The sequence below is a fragment of the Salmo salar genome, chromosome 12, assembly GCF_965601325.2.
Source record: "Salmo salar chromosome 12, fSalSal1, whole genome shotgun sequence".
Classification (NCBI taxonomy): domain Eukaryota; kingdom Metazoa; phylum Chordata; class Actinopteri; order Salmoniformes; family Salmonidae; genus Salmo; species Salmo salar.
The window spans coordinates 67,585,943-67,598,162 of record NC_138302.1 but is presented as its reverse complement, the minus strand read 5'-3'; the positions used below and the strand labels follow the sequence as shown (position 1 = coordinate 67,598,162).

Here is a 12,220-nt window from a genome sequence, read left to right as displayed (position 1 = left end):
ACACTTTATGTTGCTGTTTCCTCTATTTTGGTAGCTACCTGTAGCAGCAGACTACAAGGAGAATGGAACAGCTGGATAGGGGAAACAGATCCAGCCGCGCAAAAGGGAATATAACATTGCGGATAAAGTTCAGAATGGCACAATTTCATGTGTACAACATCTAAAGACCTGCATTACCATCCTTAGAGCTTTGCAGTTTCTAAAGGATGTACACATTACTGACAATCTGAAATGGTCCACCCAAACAGACAGTGTGGTGAAGAAGAAGCAGCAGCAACTCTTCAACCTCAGGAGGCTGAAGAAATTTGGCTTGGCCCCTAAGACCCTCACAAACCTTTACAGATGCACCATTGAGAGCATCTTGTCAGGCTGAATCACCATCTGGTATGGCAACTGTACCGTCCGCAACAGCAGGGCTCTCCAGAGGGTTGTGCAGTCTGCTCAACGCATCACCGGGGGCCCACTGCCTGCCCTCCAGGACATCTACAGCACCGGTGTCACAGGAAGGCCAAGAAGATCATCAAGGACCTCAGCCACCTGAGCCACGGCCTGTTCACCCCACTACCAAGCAGAAAGTGAGGTCAGTACAGGTGCATCAAAGCTGGGACCAAGAGACTGAAAAACAGCTTCTATCTCAGGGCCATCAGACAAATTAAATAATCACCACTAGCCGGCCACCACCCAGTACCCTGCCCTGAACTTTACTCACTGCGACTAGCCGGCCACCACCGAGTACCCTGCCCTGAACTTTAGTCACTGTCACTAGCCGGCTACAACCCAGTACCCTGCTCTGAACTTTAGTCACCGTCACTAGCCGGCTACAACCCAGTACCCTGCCCTGAACTTTAGTCACTGTCACTAGCCGGCTACAACCCAGTACCCTGCCCTGAACTTTAGTCACTGTCACTAGCCGGCCACCACCCAGTACCCTGCCCTGAACTTTAGTCACTGTCACTAGCCGGCTACAACCCAGTACCCTGCCCTGAACTTTAGTCACTGTCACTAGCCGGCTACAACCCAGTACCCTGCCCTGAACTTTAGTCACTGTCACTAGCCGGCTACAACCCAGTACCCTGCCCTGAACTTTAGTCACTGCCACTAGCCGGCTACAACCCAGTACCCTGCCCTGAACTTTAGTCACTGCCACTAGCCGGCCACCACCCAGTACCCTGCCCTGAACTTTAGTCACTGTCACTAGCCGGCTACAACCCAGTACCCTGCCCTGAACTTTAGTCACTGTCACTAGCCGGCTACAACCCGGTTACTCTACCATGCACCTTAGAGGCTGCTGCCCTATGTACATAACACTGGTCACTTTAATAATGTTTACACACCGTTTACCCACTTCATATGTATATACTGTATTCTGGTCAAGGCCTATCCTATTTAACTATTGCTGTACATATACTATTCTTCATATGTACTACATATTCGACCCATATAAAGTGCATTCGGAAAATATTCAGACCCCTTGACTTTTTTCACATTTTGTTACGTGACAGCTTAATTCTAAAATTGATTAAATTGGTTTTACCCCTCAATTTACACACAATACCCCATAATGTATTTTTTTGTATTTTTGCTAATTTATTTCAAATTAAAAAACTGAAATATCACACTAACATAAGTATTCAGACCCTTTACTCAGTACTTTGTTGAAGCACCTGTGGCAGCGATTACAGCATTGGGTCTTCTTGGGTATGACGCTACAAGCTTCTCCCATTCTTTGCAAATCCTCTCAAGCTCTGTCAGGTTGGATGGGGAGTGTTGCTGCACAGCTAGAGATGTTTGATTGGGTTCAAGTCCGGGCTCTGGCTGGGCCACTTATGGACATTTAAAGACTTGTCCCGAAGCCACTCCTGTGTTGTCTTGGCTGTGTGCTTAGGGTCGTTGTCCTGTTGGAAGGTGAACCTTCACCCCATTCTGAGATCCTGAGCGCTCTGGACCATGTGTTCATCAAGGATCTCTATACTTTGCTATGTTTATCTTTCCCTTGATCCTGACTAGTCTCTCAGTCCCTACCACTGAAAAACATTCCCATAGCATGATGCTGCCACCACCATGCTTCACCGTATGGATGGTGCCAGGTTTCCTCCAGACGTTTCATCAAACCAGATAATCTTGTTCTCATGGTCTGAGAGTCTTTAGGTGCCTTTTGGCAAACTCCAAGCGGGCTGTCATGAGCCTTTTACTGAGGAGTGGCTTAAAGGTCTGATCGGTGGAGTGCCGCAGAAATGGTTGTCCATCTGGAAGATTCTCCCATCTCCACAGAGGAACTCTAGAGCTCTGTCAGAGTGACCATTGAGTTCTTTGTCACCTCCCTGACCAAGGCCTTTCCCCCCAGATTGCTCAGTTTGGCCGATCGACCAATTCTGGAAGAGTCTTGGTAGGTCCAATCTACTTCCATTCAGGAATGATGGAGGCCACTGAGTTCTTGGAGACATTCAATGCTGCAGAATGTTTTTGGTACCCTTCCCCAGGTCTGTGCCTTTACACAATCCTGTCTCGGAGCTCTACGGACACTTCCTTCGACGTCATGGCTTGTTTTTTTGTTCTAACATGCACTGTCAACTGGGACCTTAGATACAGTCGTGGCCAAAAGTTTTGAGAACACAAATATACATTTTCACAAAGTCTTTAGAAATTTTTGTCAGATGTTACTATGGAATACTGAAGTATAATTACAAACATTTCATAAGTGTCAAAGGCTTTTATTGACAATTACATGAAGTTGATGCAAAAAGTCAATATTTGCTGTGTTGACCCTTCTTTTTCAAGACCTCTGCAATCCGCCCTTGTCCTCTGAATCATTCAGATGTTCATTGGCAAACTTTAGACGGGCATGTATATGTATTCTTGAGCAGGGGAACCTTGTGGGTGATGCAGGATTTCAGTCCTTCACGGCGTAGTGTGTTACCAATTGTTTTCTTGGTGACTATGGTCCCAGCTGCCTTGAGATCATTGACAAGATCCTCCCGTGTAGTTCTGGGCTGATTCCTCACCGTTCTCACGATCATTGCAACCCCACGAGGTGAGATCTTGCATGGAGCCCAAGGCCGAGGGATGTTGACAGTTCTTTTGTGTTTCTTCCATTTGCGAATAATCGCACCAAATGTTGTCACCTTCTCACCAAGCTGCTTGGCGATGGTCTTGTAGCCCATTCCAGCCTTGTGTAGGTCTACAATCTTGTCCCTGAAATCCTTGGAGAGCGTTTTGGCCTTGGCCATGGTGGAGAGTTTGGAATCTGATTGATTGATTGCTTCTGTGGACAGGTGTCTTTTTTACAGGTAACAAGCTACGGTTAGGAGCACTCCCTTTATGAGTGTGCTCCTAATCTCAGCTCGTTACCTGTATAAAAGACACCTGGGAGCCAGAAATCTTTCTGATTGAGAGGGGGTCAAATACTTACTTCCCTCATTAAAATGCAAATCAATTTATAACATTTTTGACATGTGTTTTTCTGGATATTTTTGTTGTTATTCTGTCTCTCACTGTTTAAATAAACCTACCATTAAAATTATAGACTGATCATTTCTTTATCAGTGGGCAAATATATATATATATATATATATATATATATATATATATATATATATATATATATATACACAGTTGAAGTCGGAAGTTTACATACACTTAAATTGGGGTCATTAAAACTCGTTTTTCAACCACTCCACAAATTTCTTGTTAACAAACTATAGTTTTGGCAAGTCGGTTAGGACATCTACTGTGTGCATGACACAAGTAATTTTTCCAACAATTGTTTACAGACAGATTATTTCACTTATAATTTACTGTATCACAATTCCAGTGGGTCAGAAGTTTACATACACTAAGTTGACTGTGCCTTAAACAGCTTGGAAAATTCCCAGAAATGTCATGGCTTTAGAAGCTTCTGATAGGCTAATTGACATAATTTGATCAACTGGAGGTGTACCTGTGGATGTATTTCAAGGCCTACCTTCAAACTCAGTGCCTCTTTGCTTGACATCAATGGAAAATGAAAATAAATCAGCCAAGACCTCAGAAAAAAATGTAGACCTCCACAAGTCTGGTTCATTCTTGGGTGCAATTTTCAAATGCCTGAAGGTACTACGTTCATCTGTACAAACAATAGTACGCAAGTATAAACACCATGGGATTACGCAGCCATCATACCGCTTAGGAAGGAGACGCGTTCTGTCTCCTAGAGATGAACGTACTTTGGTGCGAAAAGTGCAAATCAATCCCAGAACAACAGCAAAGGACCTTTTGAAGATGCTGGAGGAAACAGGTACAAAAGTATCTATATCCACAGTAAAACGAGTCTTATATCGACATAACCTGAAAGGCCGCTCAGCAAGGAAGAAGCCACTGCTCCAAAACCGCCATAAAAAAGCCTGAATACTTTTTGCAACTGCACATGGGGACGAAGATCGTAATTTTGAGAAATGTCCTCTGGTCTGATGAAACAAAATAGAACTGTTTGGTCATAATGACCATCGTTATGTTTGGAGGAAAAAGGGGGAGGCTTGCAAGTCGAAGAAAACCATCCCAACCGTGAAGCTCGGAGGTGGCAGCATCATGTTAGGATGATGGGATGAGGGGCGGGTGGGTGCTTTGCTGCAGGAGGGACTGGTGCACTTCACAAAATAGATGGCATCATGAGGTAGGAAAATTATGTGGATATATTGAAGCAACATCTCAAGACATCAGTCAGGAAGTTAAAGCTTGGTCACAAATGGGTCTTCAAAATGGACAATGACCCCAAGCATACTTCCAAAGTTGTGGCAAAATGCTTTAAGGACAACAAAGTCAAGGTATTGGAGTGGTCATCACAAAGCCCTGGTGGTTTGTCCTATAGAACATTTGTGGGAAGAACTGAAAAAGCTTGTGCGAGCAAGGAGGCCTACAAACCTGATTCAGTTACACTAGCTCTGTCAGGAGGAATGGGCCAAAATTCAACCAACTTATTGTGGGAAGCCTGTGGAAGGCTCCCCAAAACGTTTGACCCAAGTTAAACCATTTAAAGGCAATGCTACCAAATACTAATTGAGTGTATGTAAACTTCTGACCCACTGGGAATGTGATGAAAGAAAAAAGCTGAAATAAATCATTCTCTCTACTATTATTCTGACATTCTGACATATATATCTATTTCTATATACTCTGGATTCCGACATTGCTCGTCCTAATATTTCTATATTTCTTAATTTCATTATTTTACTTTTTAGATTTATTAGCACTTTTGTGTATTGTTATATATTATTGCACTGTTGGAGCTAGGAACGAAAGCATTTCGCTACACCCGCAATAACATCTGCTAAATATGTGTATGTGACCAATAACATTTTATTTTATTTGGGAGTTTTTGGAGCCTTTGTTCATATTTTTTCGGGGCCATTATACTATACAAAGAGGATGAGGAAGCAATTTGCTGTTTGAGGTAAGTAAAAAAATAAAAAACATGAAAACACAAAAAAGGTGTCAGGACCCTTCTATAACATGCCATTTACAGTACATCAAAAATAGGTTGTAAAAAAGAACACTTCTCCTTTAATGCATGACTAATCAAATGATAAACTGTTACTGGATATTGACTCTCATTGAGATCTGTGTGCAGGTAGATATTGTGTGTTCACTTGTTCCGTGAATGACAACAGGTCGATCAATGTGTGTGGATATTTTTGCTCTGTACCTGTACTGGGATTTATATCTACAGTAACTAAGGTTGCGGCAACGCAGGTGCTGTCACATATTGCTTTGTAGCTTGGCATTGCCATGGAGAAGGAGCGGCCATCTTGTCGTTAACTGGGGGACTAATGATGAGCTGTGTATATAGATCACAGAGGAGGTCTGATGTTAATTAGAGCTCTGGGCCCACCTGCCATCATCACACATCTGGGTGGAGGGAGGTGCTGTCATGTGATGCCGTGTGACCTTTGTCAACTATCACATACTGTACACCCATATACACATGCACGCTCGCTTGCACACGCACGCACACACACAGCTGCACGGCTTCTCATTCTCTCACAGCCACTGTTAGGCAGTTACTGGTGGCGTCACTGCCCTCCAGTCGGGGCTTGCGTCCCTTCCTCTGTCCACCCCCCTGCACCCAGGAGTTGTGAATAACAGCTCCCCCGTTGGGCGCCGGGTCCACCTGCAGCAGGGACACCACCCTCTTCTTGACATGGGTCTTCAGCGCTTTACGCAGCTTCTGCCTGGTGAAGGCATAGAGCAGCGGGTGGAAGATGGTGGTGCCGTATGCCATGGCCAAGAAGCAGAGCCTCACACGTACAAGGCCATCACTGGGGCCCAGACATAGTATCAACACGTTCACCATGGACAGAGGAGCCCAGCAGCCCAGGAAAGAGGAGATGATGATCAGGGACATCTTGAAGACTCTCCGCTGGCGCTCCCTCCGGTCCCGGTGGCGCCTCACGGCCCTCCTCAGGGCGATGATGGCCGACACAGAAGCCTGGACGCCTGGGCGGTCTGCCGCCGCCGGTGGGGGGGAGATGCCGTCAGTGGGGTTAGGGGTCGCTGGGGTGGTGGCGCTGGGGGTGGTGGCGCTGGGGGTGGTGGCGGCGGTGTTGGTGACCCCCGTGGCCCCACTGTCAGAGGTAACCAAGGGCATGGAGGAGAGGGGCGGCAGGGAGCTGGGGGATGGGATGAGGGGCGGGTGGGTGAGGCGTTGGTTCTGGCTGGAGGAACCTCTCCCCTCTGTGGCCAGACTCAGCCCCTTCCTCCTTTCTCTCCGCCTACGGATCCTGCAGCCTGAGTACTTATTGGAGGCCCGTGGGCCCCTCTTGATGTGGGTGCCGATGCGGATGTTGAGGGCCTGCAGGATGCGGGAGTATGTGAACAGCATGACGACCACGGCGATGAAGAAGCAGGGCACCTGCAGGAGGAGGTGGTAGTACATGGCCAGGCCCGTGTGGTAGCCCTGCCCACCCACACATAGCAGCGTCCGGTTCTGCCTCAGGGGGTGGGAGTAGTATGGAGTAGAGGGGGTGGAGGGAGTGAGGGTCAGCCCAGTGTGGTTTTGCCCAGTGGGGGTCAGTCCAGTAGGGGCTTCAGAATCAGACTCAGGGATCAGATCCCCCATGTCCATCTCCAACCCTCCTCCAATCTCGCTGTCCTCAGCGTCAGACCCCATTGAGAAGAAGTCCCCCTCCAGGAAGGGTAGGAAGAAGACGGCCAGTGATATGGCCCAAACGGCAGCCAGGAGGAGTGCAGCACGTCGCGGGGTCAGCAGCCGTGTGGCTGGACGGACGGTGATGTCGTAGCGGTCCAGGCTGATGACCAGCACATTGATGGCCGTGGCCACACTGGTGAAGGTGACGCAGGCCTCATGGAAGCAGCACAGCGTAGCCAGACTGCCCCCGCCACTACCGTCCACTGGGAGCAGGATGATCGCCACGGTCAGCGGCAGACACAGCACACACACCAGGATGTCCAGCACATGCAAGCTGACCGTAACCATGTTGCTGACTGAGTCAACCAGGTTGGACTGGGCGCAGTAGAGCACCAGCACGGTCAGGTTGCTGCTGAAGCCGAGCACCAGCTCCAGCATCAGCACAGTGGTGAGGGACACCTGGAAGCCCAGGGGTAAGGGGACGCTCCAGTCCTCCTCAGTCCCCGACATGTCCCCTCTCTCCAAAAGTCCCGACCCCTGCCCATCGCTGGTCTCCAGGAGGTCAGTATAGCCCTTGGTCTCCATGGACACCATGGCACTCGCTCATGCATAGCAACGGCCAAGCCAGTCCATGCCCCGCCCAATCCTTTTCTCCTGGCTTTGACTGGACGCTGATGAGGGTGATTGACAGGTCTGCACCTCTCTGAAGTTCTGTGGAGAGGAGAGAAGGAGGGTGAATAGCTCAGATGGTATCTATCACCTTATAGCTATAGGACCTAGATCTCCTCTTAAGCCTCCAACAACAAATATGCAGCAAGCATGATTAATTAACATCAAATCACATCAGGGGCGGAAATCCCGGGGGGGACGGGGGGGACACGACCCCCCCATCCTGGGAAAAATATGATTTGTCCCCCCCAATATATCCCTGAAACATAACTATGTAATTTAAATAATATTAATAATACGCAATGAAAGCAATTGTGCTGATTATAGACACTTAATAGCGCATTTTTAAGTTTCAAAAGATTGCGAACCCCCTGCCCTTTGCCTCACAATGGTTTGATCCACTGCCAGTTCCTTAGCTTGCTACGTAACTGCCGTGAGGTTCATCCAGTCAATCGCGCGCACACACACTAGCTGAATATGCAGAGCTAGCGCGCAAATATTAACTATTAAGCTAGCTAGTACCTATTCCATTTATGTGGCGTCGTCAAAGATGGAATCAGCATGCAGATGATGTAAGTTAGTGCTTCAAAGTCCCTGTGATAAGGTTAGCGATAAACTGAAGTCCAAACTGAACAGAACTACACTCTCATCTACCATTGTCTTAAATATATTTAATGGTCTCGTTGCAAAAGCTAAATTGTCGCAAGGGAACTTTTATTTATTTAATTTCACCTTTATTTAACCCGGGTAGCAAAGATTATAGCAAACACCACTGAAACTGAATTGGTGCTCGCTAGCTTTGCAAATTCAGCTATTGTTGGAAGCCAGCCAATATGAAACAAACTATTAAAATTACAAAAGGTTGCAGCATATGTTGTGTAAATGGTGAACTCATACATCTGTCAACTCTTGTCATTTTAATCCGTTTCACATTTGCTAGCTACCTTTTAGATCGAAGCCCATATAGAATGATTGAAGATGATAGAAGCCCATCTCCTACTGTAAATAACCTACACACTGTGTGTGTAGCCAGCCAGGTAGAAAAATGACAGAAAAATAAAAGACGGACATCAGAGTATTTTTCAATACACCAAAACGCATAGTAAGAACCCTAGTAGCCTAATATCTCAAAGACTAGTTGATAAAATGTTCATAAGAAAGAAATGAAATTCTAATGGAAATGTTTCACAATGATGTCATTAGGCAGAGCAGGCAACAGATGGCACACAGACAGCAGAGTTGGGGACAGATATGCAGGGACAGACTGGCAGAGACAGGGAGTCTCAGGTAAGTTTGTTGAGTCTTTGTTTGGCAACATTATGAAAGGTTCTCAATTTTTTTGACTTGTAAAATAGGAACATAATTGGAAAATGCCATGGATACCCCCACTCTCAACTTAAACTGGTGACTGAACTAAGATTTGTTAAAGGCAATGGTATTGCTGTTGTGATTAGTTGTGTAGTTTTGGGTACCGGTAGTTAGGAGTACGGCAAACACCTTATTTCTTTGGTTCCTCAATATACATTTACCATATTACAATGTAGGCTATGTGTCACAGCACTACTTTTGGTGTCCCCCTCAGGAATTGCTCTTGAGAAAATTTAATGTAATTGTCCCCTCCAAAGTGGATATCAGATTTTCGCCCCTGAATCACATTAACCGCTACTCTCTCGCAGGAAACCTTCACTCTTGCGCAGACATTTAGAAATGAAACATGACAATTTGAAAAATATGCCACGGGAGTGTTTTGAGCGAGAATAAAGACGACTTTCGAGTAGTAAGACATGTATAAAAGCAACAGATACCATTAATAAGAAGGGGCTAGAAGCGTCTTATATGGTGAGATACCGAGTGGCTTGGACAGGCAATCCCCATACTATTGTGGAGGACTTAATTCTTCCTGCTGCCGCGGATATGGCTGGGACAATGCTGGGGGAAAAAGCCAAAGAAAATATACAGACAATGTCTTCATCAAACAACACTGTATCACGAAGCATCAGTGACATGGCAGGAGATGTTTTGAAACAATTACTGCTTTGCATACAAGCCAGTGAATTATATGCGATTCAGCTGGCTGAGTCAACAGATGTGGCAGGCCTGGCACAGCTCTTGGTATATGTCCGTTCGTTTATGGGGGGTCAATTAAGGAAGACATCCTCATCTGCAAACCCCTGGAAACCTGGATTCTTTTTAAAGTACTGGACAGCTTTTTGACGTCAAATAAGATATGTCGGTATCTGTACTGATGGCGCAAAAGCCATGACAGGGAGACATAGTGGAGTGGTAACGCACGTGTAAGCAGTTACTCCCGACGCCACTTGGGTACACTGCAGCATCCACCAAGAAGCTTGAAAGACGTTTGACACTACAGTGAAAATTGTTAACTTTGTTAAAGCAAGGCCCCTGAACACTCATGTATTTTCTGCATTAGGCAATGATATGGGCAGCGACCATGTAACGCTTTTACAACATACAGAAGTGCGCTGGTTATCAAGGGGGAAAGTATTGACATATTTTTTTGAATTGAGAGACAAGCATAACATTTTCTTTAATGACCATAATTTTCACTTGTCTGACTGCTTGCATGATGACGGGTTTCTCACATGACTGGCCTATCTGGGTGATGTTTTTCTCGCCTGAATGATCTGAATCTAGGATTACAGGGACTCTCCGCAACTATATTCAATGTGCGGGACAAAATTAAGGCTATGATTAAGAAGTTGGAGATCTTTTCTGTCTGCATTAACAAAGACAACACAGGTCTTTCCATCATTGTATTACTTTTTGGGTGCAAATTAACTCAAGCTTACTGACAATGTCAAATGTGATATAGCAAAGCACCTGAGTGATCTGGGTGTGCAATTACGTAGGTACTGTACTTTCCCGAAACGGACGACACAAATAACTGGATTCGTTATCCCTTTCATGCCCTGCCTCCAGTCCACTTACCGATATCTGAACAAGAGAGCCTCATCGAAATTGCAAGAAGCGGTTCTGTGAAAATTGAATTTAATCAGAAGCCACTGCCAGATTTCTGGCAGGGCTGCACTCAGTTTCTTGCCTTGGCAAATCGCGCTGTTAAGACACTGATGCCCTTTGCAACCACGTACCTATGTGAGAGTGGATTCTCGGCCCTCACTAGCATGAAAACTAAATAAAGGCACAGACTGTGTGAAAAATTATTTAAGACTGAGACTCTCTCCAATACAACCCAATATTGCAGTTACGTGTATCCTTTCAAGCATACCATTAACCTGTGGTGAGTTATTCACCATTTTTGTTGATGACCAAATAAGGTTTTATATGTAAGATGGCTAAATAATGAGCAAAATGATTGATTATTATTATATTATTATTTGTGCCCTGGTCCTATAAGAGCTCTTTGTCACTTCATGCCCTGCCGAGCCAGGTTGTGACAAAAACTCATTCTTATGTTTAATCAATGTATCGTATATTGTGTGGCAGGCTTACAATGATGTAAAAAAATAATAATATTTGAGAGTGTGCTGACCCTGGTGCTAGAGGGGGTATGCAGTTGGAGGTTGAATGTTTTAAGGGGTACGGGACTATAAAAAGTTTGGGAACCACTGGACTAGAGGTATGATGTATGATCAGAGCTGAGACAACAACATGTGTCATGGAGGCACTGGAAATAGTTCTGGAGGGTGGAGGGTGGTGGGAATACTTCTCCCTCTCTGAGGATGGCACGGAGTGTGGTGTGTGTGTGTGTGTGTTTATTTGTGCATGTGTGTGTGTGTGTGTGTGTGTGTGTGTGTGTGTGTGTGTTTATTTGTGCATGTGTGTGTGTGTGTGTGTGTGTGTGTGTGTGTGTGTGTGTGTGTGTGTGTGTGTGTGTGTGTGTGTGTGTATGTGTGTTTGTGAGTGAGTGCCGTGAAGTTGGAGGTGAGCAGATGGAAGTGCCACAAGCAGCCCCCACAGCTTTTTAACAAGCCAATGGGGAGATATTGGCCTAAAGAACTCCCTACCTCCTGTATTCTACCGCCTGGCTGTATCCCTGAACTAGTAAGGAGGAGCTGCATATCTCACTGCCCAGATTCTGAGAGAGTGGGTGGGCGGTTCATCCTTACACAACATACACCCTCCATTAACTAGGTCAGATAACATGCATACGTTATGGAAAACTCCTCTTTTCTTAAACAAATACTCATAAATACATATCCAGATAGGAGACACATTCAAGCACTGTTCCAATGATGATCAATCTTCATATGAGTCCAGCCAGTCTTTCTCTGCCCACAGATGATGAGGAGGTGAAACACAGTCAAACCTTTTTACAAAACAAACACCCTCCAAATCTCTTGTTAAATCCCACGCTTTCATTGCTTAATTTCAACCGTGGATAGCTAATGAGAGGAGAGGTTTCACATGTTGATGAGCAGGTTTCATCGTTCCTTGATGGGGTGCGTTATA

At 45.6% G+C, this 12,220-nt stretch overlaps 1 protein-coding gene across 1 annotated transcript in view; it reads right to left on the bottom strand.

The window, feature by feature from the left end:
* Nucleotides 1-3,613: 3,613 nt before the first annotated feature.
* LOC106565563 (G-protein coupled receptor 22) overlaps nt 3,614-12,220 on the bottom strand; it is a 58,891-nt gene continuing 50,284 nt past the window's right edge. The window contains exon 2 of the mRNA XM_014132825.3: nt 3,614-7,831. Within this exon, the coding sequence (XP_013988300.1) occupies nt 6,005-7,714 (1,710 nt within the window). The 5' untranslated portion in view covers nt 7,715-7,831 and the 3' untranslated portion in view covers nt 3,614-6,004. The remainder of the gene's footprint in view (nt 7,832-12,220) is intronic.